General features: G+C 50.9%; 1 protein-coding gene across 1 annotated transcript in view; it reads left to right on the top strand.

The window, feature by feature from the left end:
- Window positions 1–14747: 14747 nt before the first annotated feature.
- The window catches only part of st6galnac5a (ST6 (alpha-N-acetyl-neuraminyl-2,3-beta-galactosyl-1,3)-N-acetylgalactosaminide alpha-2,6-sialyltransferase 5a), a 100118-nt gene continuing 89835 nt past the window's right edge, over window positions 14748–25030 (top strand). Inside the window, exons 1-3 of the mRNA XM_072510418.1 lie at window positions 14748–14802; window positions 14901–14974; window positions 15247–15441. Of these exons, the coding sequence (XP_072366519.1) occupies window positions 14960–14974; window positions 15247–15441 (210 nt within the window). The 5' untranslated portion in view covers window positions 14748–14802; window positions 14901–14959. The remainder of the gene's footprint in view (window positions 14803–14900; window positions 14975–15246; window positions 15442–25030) is intronic.

Genomic DNA, 25030 nt, shown 5'->3' with positions numbered 1-25030 from the left:
AAGTATGTTCCGGAATGATGAAGTATGTTCCGGAATGGTGAAGTATGTTCCAGAATGATGAAGTATGTTCCAGAATGATGAAGTACGTTCCGGAATGGTGAAGTATGTTCCAGAATGATGAAGTATGTTCCAGAATGGTGAAGTAAGTTCTGGAATAGTGAAGTAGGTTCTGGAATGGTGAAGTAGGTTCTGGAATGACGAAGTATGTTCCAGAATGGTGAAGTAGGTTCCGGAATGATGAAGTATGTCCCAGAATGGTGAAGTAGGTTCCACAATTCTGCTATCCTTTATGTGAAAAAGTGCGTCTTGATTTCCCTCCTGTATGGACATCTCAAAATATAAGTTTAGATCCCCTCAGTTTCTACTCCACCACCAGGGGAAACGGTTTCTCTGTATACCCTCCTGAGTCCTGTAGAGCTAACGGTTAATGGTTATGTTAATTAGACAATGATGTGGTGATGATAATAACAATAATAACAAGCTTATTGTCACACGTATGCTTCAATGAAGTTTCTGTGAAAAGCCCCGAGTCGCCATGTTCTGGCGCCTGTTTGATGTAAGCATGACATCGGGGTCCGATGACAAATAAGCTCCAAGAGAGCGGGACAAGAACGGTCTGTGTCCGAGGACAATGTACCATCAGCTCCTGGATGTAAATAGTTCAAAATAAATAGTTTGAAGAAAACTAAATACTGACAAGTCACTCACACAGTAAGTGAAACCTCATCAAAAACAAGTCCTTTTCATAATGCAGCACTACAATCACCCCGTAATCTTCTTTAGTCGTAGAAATACAAACTGACTTTATGCAACCTGTGTTCATAATTTAATCCTCTGAAGTCCCAGTTCGCCCAGGTGAATCTGCACTGCATCCCCAACAAGACCAATATATCCTTCCTGCGACCTCCAATTTGATACTCCAGTTGGGGCCTGATTACAAACTGTGGCATCCTCTCCCAGAGGAAGATTGGGCTGAGTAGTTAATGTGGAGAAATATGAGGTATTAGAAGAGAAAGATGAGGGGGGCGATTCTCCAATATTGGGCCCAAGCGTTCGCGTCGTCGTGAACACCGTCGCGTTTCACGACGGCGCGAACCGGGCCTGGTTACGTACGATTCTGGCCCCCATAGGGGGCCAGCACGGCACTGGAGCGGTTTACGCCGCTCCAGCCTCCCTTCCCGGCGCCAAATGGGCACTGCGCCAACCCGCACATGCGCAGTTGGGCCAGCTCAATCCTGCGCATGCACAGGGCACTTCTTATGCTCGCCGGGCCCGACTCAACATGGAGTCGGTGTTCAGGGTCCAGCCGCGCCAGAAAGTAGGCCCGGGGGGGGGGGGAAGAGGCCGGCCTGCCGATCGGTGGGCCCCGATCACGGGCCAGACCCCATCGGAGGCCCCCCCCCCCCCGGAGAAGGAGCCCCTCCTCCCCCCCCCCCCCCCCACCAGGCCGTCCCCCGACCGTTCCCGCAGAGTTCCCGCCGGCCGCGACCAGGGGTGAACGGCGCCGGCGGGACTCTGTCGTATCCGCGCGGCCGCTCGGCCCGTCCGGGCCGGAGAATCGGCGGCCCCGCCGGTTCCAGCAGCCGGCGCAGCGGCAAACCACAATTGCCGCCGATTCTCCGCACCTCGGAGAATCGCGCGCCGGCATCGGGGCATCGTGGCGCGGTTGCGGCGATTCTCCGGCCCGGCGCGGGGCTCGGAGAATCGCCCCCGCGTTATCTGTCAGTTGAGGAGCGGTAGAATAGATCTCCTCTTTTTCTGTCCCTCATTTGACCGTCACAGATTTTTTAAAATCTGCATGCCAATTGAATGATTGTTTAACTGTTTACGCACACTTACTGAAAGACATACACACAGACAGGTTTCTTTGTAAGATTTTAAAGATAAAAGAGAAACGTTATTGTGCTTAACACCTAATCTAAGCAAAAATAATATAAATGGTTCAACTCTCACACACCCACGCATTCACACGTTCCCACACTCACACACACACACATGCACATTACAAAGTTGCAGATTACATTAAACAGTACTTTTAAGTTCCGTAAAAGTTAATGGTCTAAAACTCTTGTTGGCTGTTGACTTGGATGGTTTCCAGCAGGGCTCAATGGTCCTTCCGGATTCCGTGTCGAGGTTATTTAAATATGTGGATGGATGATTTATCTTTTCTTATGGAGAAAGTAGCTACTGGGTTGATACTTAAAAACCCTGCCAGCGCATGGACAGGCAGCAGGGAGGTCTCAAACTTGCAGGCTGGATGGAGAGAGAGAGAGAGAGAGAGAGAGCCCCACTCAGGCATTCCACATCTACACTCCTTCAAGGTGGTTGCCTCCGATGGGGTTTTCTGGACAGGCTGACTCCAGTTTAATGACTTTGGGATTTGTGAGGTGCAGTCATCAACCAGTGGTTTTCAGCCTAATAAATAACATAGAATAGAATCCATAGAATCCCTACAGTGCAGAAGGAGGCCATTCAGCCCATCGAGTTTGCCCCGACCCTCTGAAAGAGCATTCTACTACCTAGGACCATAATTACCATAACCCCGCTTAACATGCACATCTTTGGACACTAAGAGACAATTTAGCACGGCCAATCCACCTAACCTGAACATCTTTGGACTGTGGGAGGAAACTGGAGCACCCGGAGGAAGCCCACACAGACACGGGGCGAAGGTGCAAACTCCGCCCGACAAACTCCGGACAGTCACCCGAGGCCAGGAAACGAACCCGGGCCCCTGGCACTGTGAGGCAAAATACAAAAAATGCAAATACATAAAGCCATTTTCAAAAATAAAGTGCGGCTTTCTAATACCATTAAACTAAAATGGGGAGCAGGGTAACGGGGCAGGGAGATTTCGAGGTGGAAATACACGGCTACATGTCGGAGGAAAAGTTGTTAAGCTCTAGAATATTAATGCCATATGGTCATGGCTCGTCCAGCATACATTACCAGAGCAAAAGAAGCAATATTAAATCTTTCCAAACTGTGAAAGAGGTTATGCAAGAACATTAAAAAGAAAGAGGAATTTGCATTTACAATCGTGCCGTTCGCAACATCAGGACGCCATAAGGGGTTTTACAGCTAAGAACTGACGAAGATTTTGTGGGGAGGATTGAAAAAGAAATTCACTGACAGCAAAACAAGAGACAAGCAGCAGTAAGCCCCCCAGCACCTTTAGTGCAGGCCCTGTGGCTATAACCAGCGTGCTAGGACCATAAATAAATATACCTATCGTAACCTTGTATGGCTTATGTAGGCTAAAGAATTCCTCCAATCTGGTCGAGGTAATATTTTGCTACAGTGGAACATCACTGTGAGATTCTGCTCAGCTGACCAGGATGTTGCTGTACAGTTATGCATTTTTCCTGGAATTGAGATATTCCTAAAATCATTGTACCAGCAAAGCCCTAACAATTACAGCGGTGGCTTTGTTAAAGCGGCTATGTCCATGCGTGTGTGTGAATGCCTATGTTCCCTTCCACTCCCGGAGTGAATACTCTGTCAACTCTGTATTTTTGCAGCAATGTTCAATAAAGTTATTAAGCTGACTGAAATAATAACAATAATCGCTTATTGTCACAACTAGGCTTGAAATGAAGTTACTGTGAAAAGCCCCTCGTCGCCACATTCCGGCGCCTGTTCGGGGAGGCCGGTACGGGAATTGAACCCGCGCTGCTGGCCTTGTTCCGCATTACAAACCAGCTGTTTAGCCCACTGTGCCAAACGAGCCCCTTAAAGGCGTTGCTATGGGCACCCGCACGGGCCTAAGCTATGCCTGTCTTTTTACCCGTGTTTTTTTTTTAATTCATTTACAGGGTGTGGGTATCTCTGGCTAAGCCAGAATTTATTGCTCATCCCTAATTGCCCTTGAGAACGTGGGGATGTTCAATGGATCCGCTGCCATTTTACCCATCCCCAGCGTGATGTAGCGGCCAAACGACGCCTTCCCCTCCCCTCTCTGTCACCGTTCTGAATCAGCCATTCCTTCCTCCGTTGTCCGGCCTCTCTCCCCACCGTCCAACCAACTAATCACTCCTTTCAGGTGAGGCGTTGATTTACGGGTACTTCCTTGAATGCATAATGATACAGCCGCTTACAATGTGGACTCCCCTACATCACAGAGATCAAACGCAGATTGGCTGGCTGGTTTGGATTGGATTTGTTTTATTGTCACGTGTACCGAGATACAGTGAAAAGTATTGTTCTGCGTACAGTCCAGACAGATCATTTAATACATGAGAAAAAAACATCAGGCATACATAAATACGCAATGTAAATACATAAACCTGGCCGTCGGGTGAGCATACGGAGTGCAGTACGATTCAGTAGAGAAGATGTATAGAGAGATCAGTTCAGTCCATAAGAGAGTCATTCAGGAGACTGGTAACAGCGGGAAAGAAGCTGTTTTTGAACCTGTTAGTTCGTGTTCTCAGACTTCTGTATCTCCTGCCTGATGGAAGAGGTTGGAAGAGAGAATAACCCGGGTGGGAGGGGGCTTTGATTATGCTGCCCGCTTTCCCCAGGCATCGGGAGGTGGAGACAGAGTCAATGGATGGGAGGCGAGCTTGTGTGATGGACTGGGCTGTGTTCATGACTTTTTTAGGGTCTTGGGCCGAGCAGTTGCCATACCAGGCTGTGATGCAGCCAGATAGGATGCTTTCGATGGTACGCCTGTAAAGAATCAATGTGGACATGCCGAATCTTCTTCGTTTCCTGAGAAAGTATAGACGCTGTTGTGCTTTCTTGGTCGTAGCGTCGCTGTATGTGGACCAGGACAGATTGTTGGTGATGTGCACACCTAGGAATTTGAAGTTGTCAACCATCTCCACCTCGGCCCCGTTGATGCTGACAGGGGTGTGTACACTACTTTGCTTCCTGAAGTCAATGACCAGCTCTTTAGTTCTGCTGACATTGAGGAGAGATTGTTGTCGTTACACCACTCCACTAGGTTCTCTATCTCCCTCCTGTACTCTGACTCATCGTTGTTCGAGGTGCGACCCACTACGGTTGTGTCATCCGTAAACTTGTAGATGGAGTTGGAGCCAAATATTTTCACACAGTTGTGTGTGTATAGTGAGTACAGTAGGGGGTGAAGTACGCAGCCTTGCGGGGCTGCGGTATTCAGGACTATCATGGAAGAGGTGTTGTTGTATATCCTTATTGATTGTGGTCTATGGGTTAGGAAGTCAAGGATCCAGTTGCAGAGGGAGGAGCCAAGTCCTAGGTTTTGGAGCTTTGATATGAGCTTGGCTGGGATTATGGTGTTGAAGTTGGAGCTGTAGTCAATAAATAGGAGTCTGATGTAGGTGTCCTTGTTATCGAGATGCTCCAGGGGTAAGTGTAGGGCCAGGGCAGTGGCACCTGCTGTGGACCCGTTGTGACAGTATGTGAATTGCAGTGGATCAAGGCATTCTGGGAGTATGGAGTTGACGTGTCTCATGACCAACCTCTCGAAGCACTTCATTACAATCGATGTCAGGGCCACCGGGTGGTAGCCGTTGAGGCACGTTGCCTGGTTCTTCTTTGGCACCGCGGTGTACGAGGGTGGTCTTCTTGAAGCAGGTGGGAACCTCGGAACGGAGTGGGGAGAGGTTGAAGATATCCGCGAACATTTGTTTTGCGGAACACCCCTGCAAACATTACTCTAACCTTCCGGTGACCTGTCATTTTAATACACCACCTGGCCCTCGCACTGACATCTCTGTCCTCAACCTGCTACACTGTTACGGCAAAGTTAGAGGAGCAGCATTCCCATCTTACAATTCAGCACTTTCCAGCCTTCCAGACTCAACATTGAGTTCAACAATTTCAGGTCATAATCTCTGTCCCCCAGCTGCCACCCCCCCCCCCCACCCCTCCTCCCTCCTCCACCCCCACCCCCCCCCCCACCCCCCGCCCCGAAACCCCTTATTGTTTCCTTTTCTTTACATGTTTCTATTTCTCTCTTGCGTTTTATTTTTGTCAGCAGCGCACCTGCTCTAGGCAACTATTTGGTCTCTTTGTTTATTTTCTTGCCCCGCCTTTGACCCTGTCAAACTGTCTTTTCTGCTGTTCGATCAGTCCTGTCCTCCACCCCCATCGCCGGCCTTCCTTTCGTCCTTGCCCCACGCAAAACCTGCTGAACACCTAGCTCTTCCCACTTCTGAGCAAAGGCCATCGACTTGAAATGTTGGGCAGTGATTTCCGGCTGTTCCCGTCCGCAGGATCTTCCGGGGCCACCGGCAGTGTCGGGTGTGACCAACGAGGAACCGCATGGATCGCAGCGAGGCAGGAAGGTCCCGCCGCTGGCCAACAGCATGTCCACCTCCGTCACCGCAACACAGGATGAGGGGGAGGGCGGGGTGGAATATCTCCCCCGTTAACTCTATTTCTCCCACCACGGAGGCTGCCTGACCTGCTGGCTTTTTCCGGCGCTTTCTGTTCCTATTAAACTAACATGTTGTTCTAAGCTCGGATTACCTGGCATGGGACACCTCAAGGCCCCCGTCCGGAGAGAGGCGGCAGTTTAAGGTGCTCCGCCTGGGTTTGAGTCACCTCATGGCTTCACCCCTCTCTCTCCATGCGAACCCTGAAAGTTGCAGCCCCGCTAGGACGGACTCTTGCACCTCCACACCCCCATCATTTGCCAATTGGTGCACATGTCTCCAACTAACCAGGCCCAAGTCTCTGGAAACTCCCCCCCTCCACCTCCTCCACCTTCTCACCCCCTTTAGGAAGCACTGCAGACCATGCTTTTGGGTACATCTCATCCCCTTTGGCTTCTATACCTCGTTGTCCTCTGGTGATGGACTGTTCACGGCAACGGGTAAATGCAAGTTGTTGTTGTTGAGGGGACACCTGAGTAGCTGGGGCTATGTCGACTGGAACACAGAAGATTAAGAGGAGACCGAGGAAACAAACTTCAAAATTATGCAAGAGACAAATTGGGGAAATCTATTACCGCTGGTCGCTGGATCATTGGACAGAAAGCATAAATATATAATGAAGAGTTTGGAGAGGGTATGGAGGAGGGGTTTTGGTGTGAGGTGCTCTGGAGAGTGAACGCCTCCACCTCGTGCGCGAGGTTGGGGCTGATACAGCTGAAGGTGGTATATAGAGCGCACGTCACAAGGGCGAGGATGAGCTGGCTCTTTGAGGGGGTAGAAGATGTGTGTGAACGTTGCAGGGGGGCACCTGCAAATCATGTTCATGTGTTTTGGGCCTGTCCAAAGCTGGGGGATTACTGGAAAGAGATTTTTAGGGTAATTTCTAAAGTGGTGCACGTGAAACTGGACCCGGGCCCCCGGGAGGCCATATTCGGGGTGTCGGACCAGCCAGGGTTGGAAACGGGTGCGGAGGCAGATGTTGTAGCCTTCACCTCATTGATCGCCCGAAGGCGGATCCTGATAGGTTGGAGAGACTTTGAATAGAGAAGTGGATTTTAAAAGGAAACAAATTAAAATGGTACACGGAAAATAGGATGAAGGGGATAGTTCATCCAGAGTGCCGTCACAGGTGTGATGGGCCAAATGGCTTTCTCTTCTACTGTAAGAGGTTGTGATTCAAACAATGTCCTCCCTCGTTATGTTGTCCCTGGTGAATTATTACTTCGCAGTTCAGATTCAATATTCAAATGACAACTTCAGTTTCAAAAGCTTTTGAAAATACCATCTTCAATTTCATAAGGAGATTCCCTTTCTCCTGATGATTAACCTCTCTCTCACCACCTTCCTCGTGATTCTCTCCCTCTTCCGATATTAAGAAGTAAAGACTTTGAACTTGCATTTAGACAGCGCCTTTCACAACTGTAGGACATCCCACCGCTCTTTACAGCCAATGAAATAAAGTCGGAAATGTTGCAAGCAATTTGCACACAGCAAGATCCCACGCGCAGCGTAGTGGTAAAGGCACGGTAATCTGTTTTGGTGATGTCAAGCGAGGGATAATATCCCATCAGGATTCCAGGGAGAACTCCTCTTTCAGATGGTGCCACGGAGTCTTCTAGACTCACAGAGAGGGCAGGCAGTCCCTCGATTCAATGTTTCACCAAAGAGGTGGATTCTATTCATAAAGCAATACAGTCACCCCCACCCCAATTCTTCAGCTCTCTGTCTGAAGGCAGGTCCCACCCACAGCGCCTTGATCTCCATCGTCGGTCCAGAATCCAGGTCAGCCGCAACAGAGATTGAACCCTGTTAGCACCAATCCGCCATCCAACCAACCGAGCCAATCAGCCTGGAAATGTGGTGGAGGCATTCATAGAATCATGGAATTTACAGTGCGGACGGAGGCCATTCGGCCCATCGAGTCTGCACCGACCCTTGGAAAGAGCACTCTACTTAAGCCCACACCTTCGCCCCATCCTCGCAACTCAGTAACCCCACCTACCCTTTTTGGACACTAAGGGGCAATTTATCATGGCCAATCCCCCTTCACCTGCACATCTTTGGACTGTGGGAGGAAACCGGAGCTCCCGGAGGAAACCCACGCAGACACTGGGAGAACGTGCAGACTCCGCACAGGCAGTCACCCGAGGCCGGAATTGAACCTGGGTCCTTGGAGCTGTGAGGCAGCAGTGCTAACCACTGTGCCACCGTGCAACAGGGCATTGGATAATTACTTGACTCGAAACAATGTGCAGGGGATACAGGGAAAGGCAGTGGTATGGCACGACGTCACGATGCTCGTTTGGAGAGCCGGTGCAGACACCAAGGGTCGAATGGCCTCCTTGTCTGTCCTAACAACTCAGTGACTCTGTGATTCTTCTTCGTCTTCTTGTTATTGGCTATCCCTCACTGGCGAGGATGCTTCTCTTCCTTGAGTCCGAAGATGGCTGATGAGGCTGATTTGGGATCTGCAGAAATTATGGCATTTGTTGTCCTGTGGGGTATCTGGCCGCGTGCGATCAGTTTTACGTATGTAATGTTCTTCTTCCCATTCCCGTTTTTGGAAACATAGGAAATAGGAGCCATTCAGCCCTCCGAACCTGCTCCGCCGTTCAATATGGTCATGGCTGATCATCTATCTCAACACCATACTCCAGCGCTCTCTCCATTCTCTTTGACACATTCGGACTCTGGAAATCTATCCATTTTCTTCTTCAATATATTCAGTGATTTGGCCTCCACAGCCTCCTGTGGTAGGGAATTCCACAGGTGCACCACCCTCTGAGTGAAGAAGTTTCACCTCATCCCATTCCTAAATCCAGAAAGTAGAGTCCATAGAATCCCTACAGTACAGAAAGAAACCATTCGGCCCATCAAGTCTGTGCCAATCCTCTGAAAGAGCACCCTACCTAGACCCACTCCCCCGCCCTATCCCTGTAACCCTACCTAACCCGCACATCTTTGGACTGTGGGAGGAAACCGGAGCACCCGGAGGAAACCCACGCAGACACGGGTGAATGTGCAAAGTCCACACCGACATTCACCCGAGGTCAGAATTGAACCCGGGTCCCTGGCGGTGTGAGGCAGCTGTGCTAACCACTGTGCCGCCCCCGTATGGCCTACCCTGTATCCTGAGATGGTGACCCCCTTGTTAAAGACACACCCCCCCCCCCCAGCCAGGGGAAACAACATCCCTGGATACAGTCTGTCCAGCCCTGTCAGAATGATATATATTTCAATTAGATCCCGCCCTCATTCTTAAAAATTCCAGTCAATACAGACCTAGATGACCCAATCTCTCCTCATAAAGCAATCCTGCCATCCCGGGCATCAGTCTGGTGAACCTTTGCTGCACTCCCTCAATGGCAAGTATATCCTTTCTTAGATCTGGAGACCAGAACTGACCACAGTACTCCAGGTGTGGTCTCCCCAAGGCCCTGTACAGCTGCGGTGAGACATCCTGGCTCCTGTACTGAAGTCCTCCTCATTTTGTGGTTGTTGGGGATCGAAATGCTGGCATCCGTCCCGCAGACTGCGCCGCCACCTTGTTCGAGCCAGAACGGGCGATCTCCCTGGAATTGATGTCAATGCTGAATTTCCTTTGAGTGTGGACGGGGGACTAAAAGGTTGGAGATTGAAGGAGGACCTGATGCGCCCTCGCTGCGGACCGTGGAGATCTGAAATAAAAGGAGAAAGTGCTGGAAACACTCAGCCGGTCTGGCAGAATTGGTAGAGAGAGAAACAGGGCTAATGTTTCATGTCTTTGACCCTTCAACACTGACATTTATGCAGGCTGCAGCGGGTTAAGAAGGCAGCTCACCACCACCTTCGCAAGGGCACTTAGGGATAGCCAACCATTCCTGGCCTAGCCAGTGGCTCCAACATCCCTTGAATGAATAATTTAAAACATTTCCAACAATTCCTATTTTAATCGCATTTGTACATCTCATGATGACCTCACTCAGCAGTATCTCGAAACATCGCTGATGTAATGGGGTATTTTGCAATTCAAAGTATGTTCTAATGCAGCCAGAAGTAGTCTTTTGAAGATTCCTGCTGAAGTTAAATCAAATTCTCTCCTGTTGCGGTGGCAACAAGACGATTTTCCTTTATTTTTGCACCGGAGTGTTGTCCCTCTCTCTTGCATTAGTGATCAAAACAAGGTGGGCAATAGCCACAGAGGGGAGGCAGTGGCGTAGTGATATTGTCAGTGGACCAGTAATCCAGAGACTCAGGGTAATGGACATGGGTTCGAATCCCGTCAGGGCAAATGGTGAAATTTGAATTCAATAAAAATCTGGAATTAAAAGTCTATAAGATGGCCATGAATCGATTGTTGTAAAAACCCACCTGGTTCACTAATGTCCTTTAGGGGAGGAAATCTGCCGCCCTTACCTGGTCTGGCCTACATGTGACTCCAGACCCACAGCAATGTGGTTGGCTCTTAAATGCCCTCAGGGATGGGCAATAAATGCTGACCCAGCCAGCGACGCCCACATCCTATGAAGGAATTTTTTTAAAGTCACAGAAAAGGCCCTTCAAACCATCGTGTCTGCGCCTAACTATTCTAATCCCATTTTCCAGCATTGACATTGCAAGTGCACAGCTAAATACTTCTTAAATGTTATGAGGGTCTCTGCCTCCTCCACCACCCTATCAGGCAGTGACTTCCAGACTCCCTCCCCCCTCTGAGTGAAAGAGTTTCTCCTCACATCCCCTCTAAACCTCCTGCTCCTCACCTCAAATCTGTGTCCCCTGGTCATTAATCCCTCCACCAAGGGGAAATGTTTCTTCCTGTCTACTTTATCTCAAGTAAAGTCGCCATAGTCCGAGATGACCAAGGGCTGCTCACCTCGTTGAGGGGAAAAGCTGACTGGTGGTGATTTAAACCTGAGGGTCACCACGCCTCAGGTGATGTTGAGAATAACCTTCGTGAATAACCTCAGCCGGTATGGGAATTGAACCCGCGCTGCTGGCTTTGCCCCGCATCACGAACCAGCTGTCCAGCCCACTGAGCTAGACCCCTCACAATTGCATACGTTGCACCTCATAATTTTTCATAATCTTTATTGTCACAAGTAGGCTGCCATTAACACTGCAATGAAGTTACTGTGAAAATCCCCTAGTCGCCACATTCCGGCGCCTGTTAGGGCACACTGGGGGAGAATTCAGAGTGTCCAATTCAACTAACAGCACGTCTCAGGACTTATGGGAGGAAACCGGAGCACCCGGAGGAAACCCACGCAGACACGGGGAGAATATGCAGACTCCGCACAGTGACCCAAGCCGGGGATCGAACCTGGGACCCTGTGATATAATGGGATATTTTGCAATACAAAGTTTGTTCTAATGCAGCCAGAAGTAGTCTTTTGAAAATTCCTGCTGAAGTTAAATCAAATTCCCTCCTGTTGCGGTGGCAACAAGACGATTTTCCTTTATTTATGCACCGGAGTGTTGTCTCTCTCTCCTGCATTAAGGATCAAAACAAGGTGGGCAATAGCCATAGATCGATAGAAATCTACAGCACAGAAAAGGCACATAGTGAGAGTTTTTCAAAGGAATGAAGCAAGGACGTGCTGGGAATACTCCGGTGTGGAGAGGGGAAAGTGTGTGTGTGGGGGGGGGGGGGGGGGGGGCAGCGGGGTCACCTCGCAGCCCTGTGCCTTGGATTTAAGCAGTGCAGTGTGGATATGGGGTGGGGGAGGGAGAAGGCGGGCAGGTGAGGCGCCACCTCACTTTTACAGGGGTGGGTGGAGGTTGCTCTGTGCAAGGGACGGGCACTGGGACCCCGCGGAGTCCTCTCGACTCCCCAAGTCCGAGAGGGTTGAGTCTGCAGCACAAAGCGTGGAGGAGACAGAGAGACAGGAGCAGCCGGGGCACAGAGTGGGAGCAGGGAGCGGACAGCGGGAACAGGAGCAGACAGTGGGAGCAGGGACCAGGAGCAGACAGTGTGAGCAGGGAACAGGAGCAGACAGTGGGAGCAGGGACCAGGAGCAGACAGTGGGAGCAGACAGTGGGAGCAGGGACCAGGAGCAGACAGTGGGAGCAGGGACCAGCAGCAGACAGTGGGAGCAGGGAACAGGAGCAGACAGTGGGAGCAGGGAACAGGAGCAGACAGTGGGAGCAGGGACCAGGAGCAGACAGTGGGAGCAGGGACCAGGAGCAGACAGTGGGAGCAGGGAACAAGAGCAGACAGTGGGAGCAGGGAACAGGAGCAGACAGTGGGAGCAGGGACCAGGAGCAGACAGTGGGAGCAGGGAACAAGAGCAGACAGTGGGGGCAGGGAACAAGAGCAGACAGTGGGGGCAGGGAACAAGAGCAGACAGTGGGAGCAGGGACCAGGAGCAGACAGTGGGAGCAGGGAACAAGAGCAGACAGTGGGGGCAGGGAACAAGAGCAGACAGTGGGGGCAGGGAACAAGAGCAGACAGTGGGAGCAGGGACCAGGAGCAGACAGTGGGAGCAGGGAACAGGGGCAGACAGTGGGAGCAGGGAACAAGAGCAGACAGTGGGGGCAGGGAACAAGAGCAGACAGTGGGGGCAGGGAACAAGAGCAGACAGTGGGAGCAGGGAACAGGAGCAGACAGTGTGAACAGGGAACAGGAGCAGACAGTGGGAGCAGGGACCAGGAGCAGACAGTGGGAGCAGGGAACAGGAGCAGACAGTGGCAGCAGGGAACAGGAGCAGACAGTGGGAGCAGGGAACAGGAGCAGACAGTGGGGGCAGGGAACAAGAGCAGGTAGTGGGAGCAGGGAACAGGAGCCGACAGTGGGAGCAGGGAACAGGAGCAGAGAGTGGGAGCAGGGAACAGGAGCAGACAGTGGGGGCAGGGAACAAGAGCAGACAGTGTGAGCAGGGAACAAGAGCAGACAGTGGGAGCAGGGAACAGCAGCAGACAGCAGGAGCAGGGAACAAGAGCAGACAGTGGGAGCAGGGAACAGGAGCAGACAGTGTGAGCAGGGAACAAGAGCAGACAGCAGGAGCAGGGAACAAGAGCAGACAGTGGGAGCAGGGAACAGGAGCAGACAGCAGGAGCAGGGACCAGGAGCAGACAGTGGGAGCAGACAGTGGGTGCAGACAGTCGGAACAGGAGCAGACAGTGGGCGCAGACAGTCGGAACAGGAGCAGACAGTGGGAACAGGAGCAGACAGTGGGAGCAGGGAACAGGAGCAGACAGTGGGAGCAGGGAACAGGAGCACACAGTGTGAGCAGGGAACAAGAGCAGACAGCAGGAGCAGGGAACAAGAGCAGACAGTGGGAGCAGGGAACAGGAGCAGACAGCAGGAGCAGGGAACAGGAGCAGACAGTGTGAGCAGGGAACAAGAGCAGACAGCAGGAGCAGGGAACAAGAGCAGACAGTGTGAGCAGGGACCAGGAGCACACAGTGGGAGCAGGGAACAAGAGCAGACAGCAGGAGCAGGGAACAGGAGCAGACAGTGGGAGCAGGGACCAGGAGCAGACAGTGGGTGCAGACAGTCGGAACAGGAGCAGACAGTGGGCGCAGACAGTCGGAACAGGAGCAGACAGTGGGCGCAGACAGTGGGAACAGGAGCAGACAGTGGGAGCAGGGAACAGGAGCAGACAGTGGGAGCAGGGAACAGGAGCAGACAGTGGGAGCAGGGAACAGGAGCCGACAGTGGGAGCAGGGAACAGGAGCAGACAGTGGGAGCAGGGACCAGGAGCAGACAGTGGGAGCAGGGACCAGGAGCAGACAGTGGGAGCAGGGAACAGGAGCAGACAGTGGGAGCAGAGAACAGGAGCAGACAGTGGGCGCAGACAGTGGGAACAGGAGCAGACAGTGGGAACAGGAGCAGACAGTGGGGAAGCACTGTGCAATTTCCAGCCACAGAGCGACTTTTGCACAATGTCCTGCCTGAATTTTTTTTTTTATTAAAGAGGTAAAAGCTGGTGCAGATGTCCAGGTAGAGGGAGAGAGAGAGATGTCCAGGTAGAGTTAGAGGGAGAGAGAGAGCTGAGCAGGTAGAGAGGGAGAGAGAGAGCTGAGCAGGTAGAGAGGGGGAGAGAGCTGAGCAGGTAGAGAGGGAGAGAGAGATGTGCAGGTAGAGTTAGAGGGAGAGAGAGAGCTGAGCAGGTAGAGGGAGAGAGAGCTGAGCAGGTAGAGAGGGAGAGAGAGCTGAGCAGGTAGAGGGAGAGAGAGCTGAGCAGGTAGAGAGGGAGAGAGAGCTGAGCAGGTAGAGAGGGAGAGAGATGTGCAGGTAGAGAGGGGGAGAGAGCTGAGCAGGTAGAGAGGGAGAGAGCTGAGCAGGTAGAGAGGGAGAGAGAGCTGAGCAGGTAGAGAGAGGGATGAGCAGGTAGAGAGGGAGAGAGAGAGCTGAGCAGGTAGAGAGAGAGATGTGCAGGTAGAGAGGGGGAGAGAGCTGAGCAGGTAGAGAGGGAGAGAGAGCTGAGCAGGTAGAGAGGGAGAGAGAGCTGAGCAGGTAGAGAGGGAGAGAGCTGAGCAGGTAGAGAGGGAGAGAGATGTGCAGGTAGAGAGGGGGAGAGAGCTGAGCAGGTAGAGAGGGAGAGAGCTGAGCAGGTAGAGAGGGAGAGAGAGAGCTGAGCAGGTAGAGAGAGGGATGAGCAGACAGCAGCAACATGAAGAAGCTGGTGGTAATTGACATCTTCATATTGATACAAATGTGTTGTGTTTGTTGCAGTTTGGATGCTAATTGTCAGTTTGAGCTGCAGCATTGCGGGACGTGCTGAATGGATAAATGCAGATCAAACTTTTACTCCGCGTTGTGTCAGAAAGATACCCTCTATTAAAAACAAAATCACTTTTGTTGCATTATATTTTTGTTGGCTGCACAACAAGAGAATTAACTCTTTGCCCTGCGATCTGCTCTCTCCTCTCCTCCGCCCTGTGGGTGTGTCTGACACAGCGCCATCTGATCGGGGTGTTCCTGGCCATCTCCACATGTGGCTCGCTGCTGCTCCTGTACACCTCCACCGACCGCCGCGCTGCCCCCCTGCTCCTGCTCAGCCCGGAGGGCAGGCGGAGGAGTGCCGCGCATGGCAGCCCGGAGCCCTCCCCACTGCCTCTGCTCAAAGGATACATCAGCTTCAGAGACCACAAGGTAACGAATGGGGGGGGGGGGGGGGGGGTCTGTGTGTGTGTCTCTGCCTCTGTGTGTGTGTTTGGCTGTGTCTGTGCCTGTCTGTGTGTGCGTGTGTCTGTCAGTGTGTGTGTGTGTCTGTCTGTGTGTGTGTCTCTGTCTCTGTGTGTGTCACTGTCTGTGTGTGTGTCTGTCTCTGTATCTGTGTGTGTGTCCAGTGTAAATGCTTAAACCAGACCTTGGCCACCATAACCCATTGCACTGTAATAGTACCTGGTGGTATCACCCCCCCCCCCCCCCCTTTTTCCGCATAGACTAAAAAGAGATGTACTAGAAGACATCCACCTGAAACAGAGTATTTTATCCTTTTTCTTTTGGTATTATTTTCTTTCCCCTCTGTTTGTCTGTCTTGTGTGCGCGTGTGTGTGTGTGTAGAGGGTGGGACAAGTTAAAGGCGGGGCATTAGGAATTAGATAATAGTTAACCAGTTGTATTTTCTGCCTATTTAATTATGGTTATAATTATTATTATTAATAAAAATTAATTGGGTTTAAATTTACAAACCTGGTGACTGTAATTATTGGGCAGCCACAGACCACAAATGTCAGGTGTTTTCTAAGAATTAATAGCTAATTTCAATTGTGTTGCGAGTCCGGGTCAGGTGGGGCTGGAATTGACTGCGCACTAGCCCACGGGGCTCGGTTCCATGATCTGTGGAACAGCAGACAGCGATGTTTGGGGTACAGTATAAATTTTAAAAGGGGCACCAGATTTGTAGTGATATAACCTGTGGATGCTGCTCAGAGCTTGATTCAGGCGGAGGATCTGCCTTTGGTTTACTTACAAGGGCTTCTAAAAATGGCAAGTGAATTATAAACGGAGGTGCCGGCTAAAGTTGGGTAGGGGTGGGGGTGAGGGGGGGTAGAGATAATTGAAATGTTCGCTCAGCATTTAAATTTTTAAGAGATGCCAGAAACACAGCCTGGGTCCGAGCAACAATCAGGAGAATTAGCTAAAATCCAGTTACAAATGAAACCATTAGAAACGCAACAAAAAGAAGAGCCTTTGGAAGTTGGAATTAATAATAATAATCTTTATTGTCACAAGTAGGCTTACATTAACACTGCAATGAAGTTACTGTGAAAATCCCCCAGTCGCCACATTCCGGCGCCTGCACGGAGGGAGAATTCAGATTGTCCAATTCACCTAACAAACGCGTCTTTCGGGGCGTCAGTGTTTACAGACAGAGGGCATCAGTGTTTACAGACAGAGAGAGTCAGTGTTTACGGACAGAGAGAGTTAGTGTTTACAAACAGAGAGAGAGTCAGTGTTTACAGAGGGAGAGTCCGTGTTTACAGAGTCAGTGTTTACAGACCGAGAGAGTCAGTGTTTACAGACCGAGAGAGTCAGTGTTTACAAACAGAGAGAGAGTCAGTGTTTACAGACAGAGAGAGAGTCAGTGTTTACAAACAGAGAGAGAGTCAGTGTTTACAGAGGGAGAGTCCGTGTTTACAGGGTCAGTGTTTACAGACCGAGAGAGTCAGTGTTTACAGACCGAGAGAGTCAGTGTTTACAAACAGAGAGAGAGAGTCAGTGTTTACAGACAGAGAGAGAATCAGTGTTTACAGAGAGAGAGAGTCCGTGTTTACAGAGAGAGAGTCAGTGTTTACAGAGAGAGAGTCAGTGTTTACAGACAGAGAGAGAGTCAGTGTTTACAGAGAGAAAGTCAGTGTTTACAGACAGTGAGAGAGTCAGTGTTTACAGAGAGAAAGAGTCAGTGTTTACAGACAGAGAGAGAGTCAGTGTTTACAGACAGAGAGAGAGTCAGTGTTTACAGAGAGAGAGAGTCAGTGTTTACAGAGAGAGAGAGTCAGTGGTTACAGAGAGAGAGAGTCAGTGTTTACAGAGAGAGAGAGTCAGTGTTTACAGAGAGAGAGAGTCAGTGTTTACAGAGAGAGAGAGTCAGTGTTTACAGAGAGAGACAGTCAGTGTTTACAGACAGAGACAGTCAGTGTTTACAGACAGAGAGAGTCAGTGTTTACAGAGAGAGTCAGTGTTTACAGAGAGAGAGAGTCAGTGTTTACAGAGAGAGAGAGTCAGTGTTTACAGAGAGAGAGAGTCAGTGTTTACAGAGAGAGAGAGTCAGTGTTTACACAGAGAGAGAGTCAGTGGTTACAGAGAGAGAGAGTCAGTGTTTACAGAGAGAGAGAGAGTCGGTGTTTACAGAGAGAGAGTCAGTGTTTACACAGAGAGAGAGTCAGTGGTTACAGAGAGAGAGAGTCAGTGTTTACAGAGAGAGAGAGTCAGTGTTTACAGAGAGAGAGAGTCAGTGTTTACAGAGAGAAAGAGTCAGTGTTTACAGACAGAGAGAGTGTTTACAGAGAGAGAGTCAGTGTTTACACAGAGAGAGTCAGTGTTTGCAGACAGAGAGAGTCAGTGTTTACAGACAGAGAGAGTCAGTGTTTACAGACAGAGAGAGTCAGTGTTTACAGACAGAGAGAGTCAGTGTTTACAGACAGAGTGAGTCAGTGTTTACACAGAGAGAGTCAGTGTTTACAGACAGAGAGAGTCAGTGTTTACAGACAGAGAGAGTCAGTGTTTACAGACAGAGAGAGTCAGTGTTTACAGACAGAGAGAGTCAGTGTTTACAGAGAGAGAGAGACAGTGTTTACAGACAGAGAGAGTCAGTGTTTACAGACAGAGAGAGTCAGTGTTTACAGACAGAGAGAGTCAGTGTTTACAGACAGAGAGAGTCAGTGTTTACAGATAGAGAGAGTCAGTGTTTACAGACAGAGAGAGTCAGTGTTTACAGACAGAGAGAGTCAGTGTTTACAGACAGAGAGAGTCAGTGTTTAGAGAGAGAGAGTCAGTGTTTAGAGAGAGAGAGTCAGTGTTTACAGAGAGAGAGAGAGAGTCAATATTTACAATGAGAGCGAGTCAGTGTTTACAGAGAGAGCGAGTCAGTGTTTACAGAGAGAGAGAGTCAGTGTTGACAGAGAGTCAGTGTTTAGAGAGAGAGAGTCAGTGTTTAGAGAGAGAGAGTCAGTGTTTAGAGAGAGAGAGTCAGTGTTTAGAGAGAGAGAGTCAGTGTTTAGAGAGAGTCAGTGTTTAGAGAGAGTCAGTGTTTAGAGAGAGTCAGTGTTTAGAGAGAGTCAGTGTTTACAGAGAGAGAGAGTCAGTGTTTAGAGAGAGTCAGTGTTTAGAGAGAGAGAGTCAGTGTTTAGAGAGAGTGGGTCAGTGTTTACAGAGAGAGAGAGAGCCAGTGTTTACAGAGAGTCAGTGTTTGCAGAGAGTCAGTGTTTAGAGAGAGTCAGTGTTTACAGAGATGGAGAGTCAGTGTTTACAGACAGTGAGAGAGTCAGTGTTTACAGAGAGAGAGTCAGTGTTTACCGACAGAGACAGTCAGTGTTTACAGAGAGAGAGTCAGTGTTTACAAAGAGAGAGAGTCAGTGTTTACAGAGAGAGAGAGTCAGTGTTTACAGAGAGAGAGAGTTAGTGTTTACAGAGAGAGAGAGTCAGTGTTTACAGAGAGAGAGAGTCAGTGTTTACAGAGAGAGAGAGTCAGTGTTTGCAGAGAGACAGTCAGTGTTTACAGACAGAGAGAGTCAGTGTTTACAGACCGAGAGAGTCAGTGTTTACAGACCGAGAGAGTCAGTGTTTACAGACCGAGAGAGTCAGTGTTTACAAAGAGAGAGAGTCAGTGTTTACAGAGAGAGAGAGTCAGTGTTTACAGAGAGAGAGAGTCAGTGTTTACAGAGAGAGAGAGTCAGTGTTTACAGAGAGAGAGAGTCAGTGTTTACAGACAGAGAGAGTCAGTGTTTACAGACCGAGAGAGTCAGTGTTGACAAAGAGAGAGAGTCAGTGTTTACAGAGAGAGAGAGTCAGTGTTTACAGAGAGAGAGAGTCAGTGTTTACAGACAGAGAGAGAGTCAGTGTTTACAGAGAGAGAGAGTCAGTGTTTACAGAGAGAGAGAGTCAGTGTTTACAGAGAGAGAGAGTCAGTGTTTACAGAGAGAGAGAGTCAGTGTTTACAGAGAGAGAGAGTCAGTGTTTACAGACAGAGAGAGTCAGTGTTTACAGACCGAGAGAGTCAGTGTTGACAAAGAGAGAGAGTCAGTGTTTACAGAGAGAGAGAGTCAGTGTTTACAGAGAGAGAGAGTCAGTGTTTACAGACAGAGAGAGAGTCAGTGTTTACAGACAGAGAGAGAGTCAGTGTTTACAGACAGAGAGAGAGTCAGTGTTTACAAAGAGAGAGTCAGTGTTTACAAAGAGAGAGTCAGTGTTTACAGATAGAGAGGGTCAGTGTTTACAGAGAGAGAGTCAGTGTTTGCAGATAGAGAGGGTCAGTGTTTACAGAGAGAGAGCCAGTGTTTACAGACAGTCAGTGTTTACAGACAGAGTCAGTGTTTACAGAGGGAGAGAGTCTGTGTTTACAAAGAGTCAGTGTTTACAGATAGAGAGGGTCAGTGTTTACAGAGAGAGAGCCAGTGTTTACAGAGAGAGAGCCAGTGTTTACAGAGAGAGAGCCAGTGTTTACAGAGAGAGAGCCAGAGTTTACAGAGAGAGAGTCAGTGTTTACAGAGAGAGAGTCAGTGTTTACAGAGAGAGAGTCGGTGTTTACAGAGCGAGAGAGTCAGTGTTTACAGAGAGAGAGTCAGTGATTACAGAGAGAGTCAGTGTTTACAGAGAGAGTCAGTGTTTCGAGAGAGAGAGTCAGTGTTTCGAGAGAGAGAGTCAGTGTTTCGAGAGAGAGAGTCAGTGTTTAGAGAGAGAGTCAGTGTTTAGAGAGAGAGTCAGTGTTTAGAGAGAGAGTCAGTGTTTAGAGAGAGAGAATCAGTGTTTAGAGTGAGAGAGTCTGTGTTTACAGAGAGAGAGAGCCAGTGTTTACAGAGAGAGAGCGCCAGTGTTTACAGAGAGAGAGCCAGTGTTTACAGAGAGAGAGCCAGTGTTTACAGAGAGAGAGTCAGTGTTTACAGAGAGAGAGTCAGTGTTTACAGAGAGAGAAAGTCAGTGTTTACAGAGAGACTCAGTGTTTACAGAGAGAGAGTCAGTGTTTACAGACAGTCAGTGTTTACAGACAGAGTCAGTGTTTACAGAGGGAGAGAGTCTGTGTTTACAGAGAGAGAGAGTCACTGTTTACAGAGAGAGTCACTGTTTACAGAGAGAGTCAGTGTTTACAGACAGAGAGTCAGTGTTTACAGACAGAGAGTCAGTGTTTACAGACAGAGAGTCAGTGTTTACAGACAGAGAGTCAGTGTTTACAGAGAGAGAGTCAGTGTTTACAGAGAGAGAGTCAGTGTTTACAGAGAGAGAGTCAGTGTTTACAGAGAGAGAGAGTCAGTGTTTACAGAGAGAGAGTCAGTGTTTACAGAGAGAGAGTCAGTGTTTACAGAGAGAGAGTCAGTGTTTACAGAGAGAGAGTCAGTGTTTACAGAGAGAGAGTCAGTGTTTACAGAGAGAGAGTCAGTGTTTACAGAGAGAGAGTTAGTGTTTACAGAGAGAGAGTCAGTGTTAACAGAGAGAGAGTCAGTGTTAACAGAGAGAGAGTCAGTGTTTACAGAGAGAGTCAGTGTTTACAGACCGAGAGAGTCTGTGTTTACAGAGACAGAGTAAGTGTTTACAGAGAGAGAGTCACTGTTTGCAGACAGAGAGAGTCAGTGTTTACGGACAGAGAGAGAGTCAGTGTTTACAAAGAGAGGGTCGGTGTTTACAGAGAGAGAGTCAGTGTTTACAGAGAGAGAGAGAGAGTCAGTGTTTACAGAGAGAGTGTCAGTGTTGTAGAGCAACAATTACTCACTCAAGTCGAGATGTGATGAAGTCAATCGAGGCTTTATTAAGCAAGACCTGTTCCCCATCAGCTCAGTTACAGAATGCTGCTGCTGGGAGAACTCAAGCTCTTATACTCCGCCTTCAGAAAAAAAAATGAAAATCGCTTATTGTCACAAGTAGACTTCAAATGAAGTTACTGTGAAAAGCCCCTAGTCGCCACATTCCGGCGCCTGTTCGGGGAGGCTGTTACGGGAATTGAACCGTGCTGCTGGCCTGCGTTGGTCTGCTGTCAAAGCCAGCGATTTAGCCCTGTGCTAAACAGCCCCTCAGTGCGGAGCCAGAAGGCGGCAGATTCAACCTCTCGGCTTCACAGGTACCGTATTACCCCCAATACATACCACCACATTCACCCCTTGTTAAAAAAGAACCCGGCGGGGTGGCGGTTCGCATGGTGGTAGGGGTTTACAAGGCTGGTCCTGGAACAAATTTCGAACAGTGGCTATGCATTTAGCCCAACCGTTAACTATGTACAAGTTCTGTCAGAATTTATGTACAGGTGCTGTCAGAGTTATTTCCAATTTTTTATGGTGTCACGCGGATTCCACGAGTCGAGCGGGTGCCCTGGTCGTCCTTGTCGATCGCCTCAGCCCCGGTGGTGGTGCAGGTGCTGGCTCGGGCACTGTCGCCTCTGGGAGCGTTGCGATTTCTTTACTCCTGGGCGGGCACGGGAGGAGGACCGATCCACCCGGGAAGGGGGCGGTCGTGGGGTGCGCCGGTGGCAGGGAGGGGGTGATCGGTGTTGGGAGTGTGTGTGTGTTTCCGGCAGGCGCCAGGTCCCGCAGGGAGACCATGTCCTGTTGGTCGTCGGGGTACGCCACGTATGCGCACTGAGGGTTTGCGTGGAGAAGGTGAACCCTCTCGACCAACGGGTCCGATTTGTGCGCCCGCACATGCTTTCGGAGTAAGTTGGGTTCTGGGGCTGCCAGCCAGGTCGGCAGCGACGTTCCGGAGGAGGACTTCCTGGGGAAGACAAGGAGGCGCTCGTGGGGCGTTTGGTTAGTGGTGGTACACAGCAGCGACCGGATGGAGTGGAGGGCATCCGGGAGGACTTCCTGCCACCGGGAAACTGGGAGATTTCTGGACCGTAGGGCCAGTAGGACAGTCTTCCAGACCGTACCGTTCTCCCTCTCTACCTGACCGTTCCCCCGGGGGTTGTAGCTGGTCGTCCTGCTCGAGGCAATGCCCCTGCTGAGCAGGAACTGACGCAGCTCGTCGTTCATGAAGGAGGACCCCCTGCCGTTATGGATGTACGTGGGGAAACCGAACAGTGTAAAGGTGGTGCCGAGGGCTTTAATGACTGGCCGCTGTCATGTCGGGACTGGGGATGGTGAAGGGGAAACCGGACTACTCGTCCACCACGTTCAGGAAGTATGTGTTGCGGTCGGTGGAGGGGAGGGGGCCTTTGAAATCCAGACTAAGGCGTTCAAAGGGACGGGAAGCTTTGATCAGGTGCGCACCATCCGGCCTGAAAAAGTGCGGTTTGCACTCTGCGCAGATTTGGCAGTTCCTGGTGACCGTACGGACCTCCTCCACAGAGTAGGGGAGGTTGCGGGGCTTCACAAAATGGTAGAATCGAGTGACCCCCGGGTGGCAGAGGTCCTCGTGGAGGGCTTGGAGGCGGTCTACTTGTGCGTTGGCACATGTGCCGCGGGATAGGGCATCAGACGGCTCGTTCAGCTTTCCGGGACGGTACAAGATCTCATAGTTGAAGGTGGAGAGCTCAATCCCCCACCTCAAGATCTTGTCATTCTTGATTTTGCCCCGCTGTGCATTATCGAACATAAAGGCTACCGACCGTTGGTCAGTGAGGAGAGTGAATCTCTTGCTGGCCAGGTAATGCCTCCAATGTCGCACAGCTTCCATTATGGCTTGGGCTTCCTTTTCCACTGAGGAGTGGCGGATTTCTGAGGCGTGGAGGGTCCGGGAGAAAAAGGCCACGGGTCTGCCCGCTTGGTTGAGAGTGGCCGCCAGAGCTACATCGGATGCGTCGCTTTCGACCTGGAAAGGGAGGGACTCGTCGATTGCGCGCATCGTGGCCTTTGCGATATCCGCTTTGATGCGGCTGAAGGCCTGGCGGGCCTCTGTCGACAGGGGGAAGGTAGTGGACTGGATTAACGGGCGGGCCTTGTCTGCGTACTGGGGGACCCACTGGGCGCAATACAAAAAAAAGCCCAGGCAGCGTTTCAGGGCTTTGGAGCAGTGCGGGAGGGGAAATTCCCTAAGTGGGCGCATGCGTTCGGGGTCGGGGCCTATCACACCATTGCGCACTACGTATCCCAGAATGGCCAGACGGTTGGTGCTAAAAATGCATTTTTCCTCATTATAGGTGAGGTTCAGGGCGTTAGCGGTCTGGAGGAATTTGCGGAGGTTGGCGTCGTGGTCCTGCTGGTCATGGCCACAGATGGTCACATTGTCGAGGTACGGGAAGGTGGCTCGCAGACCGTGCTGGTCAACCATTCGGTCCGTTGGAAGACCGAGACTCCGTTCGTGATGCCAAATGGGACCCTTAAAAAATGGTAGAGCCGCCCGTCTGCCTCGAAGGCCGTGTACTTGCGGTCACTCGGGCGGATGGGGAGCTGGTGGTATGCGGACTTGAGGTCCACGGTGGAAAAGACCTTGTACTGTGCAATCCGATTGACCATGTCGGATATGCGGGGGAGAGGGTACGCATCTAGCTGCGTGTACCTATTGATGGTCTGACTATAGTCTACGACCATCCTCTGCTTCTCCCCGGTCTTCACAACTACCACCTGGGCTCTCCAGGGACTATTGCTGGCCTGGATTATGCCTTCCTTCAGCAGCCGCTGGACTTCGGACCGGATAAACGTCCGGTCCTGGGCGCTGTACCGTCTGCTCCTAGTGGCGACGGGCTTGCAATCCGGGGTGAGGTTCTCAAACAAGGAAGGCGGTTCAACCTTGAGGGTTGCGAGGCTGCAGATAGTGAGTGGGGGTATTGGGCCGCCGAATTAGAACGTTAGGCTCTGGAGGTTACACTGGAAGTCCAACCCCAATAGAGTGGGAGCGCAGAGTTGGGGGAGGACGTAAAGCCTATAGTTTTTAAACTCCCTCCCTTGCACCGTTAGGTTCGCGATGCAGATCCCCTGGATCTCTGCTGAATGGGACCCCGCTGCCAGGAAAATCTTTTGGGTGCTCGGACGAACGGAAAGAAAACAGCGTCTTACCGTATTCGGGTGGATAAAACTTTCCGTGCTCCCAGAGTCGATCAATCATGGCGTCTCGTACCCGTTGATCAGCACTGTTGTTGTTGCCGTCTGGAGCGTCCGGGGCCGCGATTGCTCCAGGGTCACCGAAGCCAGTCATGGTTGTTGCGTCGCAGCGTTTTCTTCAGACCCCGTGGAGCCGTCTATGCTGGGGTCCTTGGCTATCAGCCAAGATGGCGGCGTCCATGGATCGCACGCGGTCGGGGGTGGACAAAATGGCCGCCCCCATGAATCGCACGTGGCCGGGGGGTTACAAGATGGCGGCGCCCATCCTCCCCTCGTGGTGTCCGGCACCCAAAATGGCGGCGCCCGCGGGCCGCACGTGGATCGTTGGGGGGGCTGAGTCTGCTGTCCCCGTTCTCCCCCAGGGATTGCGGCGATCCCCCGGGACTGGCACACCGCTGTGTAATGCCCCTTTTTGCCGCAGCTTTTACAAATAGCTGAGCGGGCCGGGCAGCGCTGCCGGGGGTGTTTCGCCTGCCCGCAAAAATAGCAGCGGGGCCCACCGGGATGGTCTGGTGCTCTAGCCGCTCAGGCCTGTGGGGGGGGGGGGGGGGATG

This window comes from Scyliorhinus torazame, chromosome 7 (assembly GCF_047496885.1).
Source record: "Scyliorhinus torazame isolate Kashiwa2021f chromosome 7, sScyTor2.1, whole genome shotgun sequence".
In the NCBI taxonomy this organism is placed as follows: Eukaryota; Metazoa; Chordata; class Chondrichthyes; order Carcharhiniformes; family Scyliorhinidae; genus Scyliorhinus; species Scyliorhinus torazame.
This window is presented reverse-complemented; position numbering and strand designations above follow the sequence as displayed.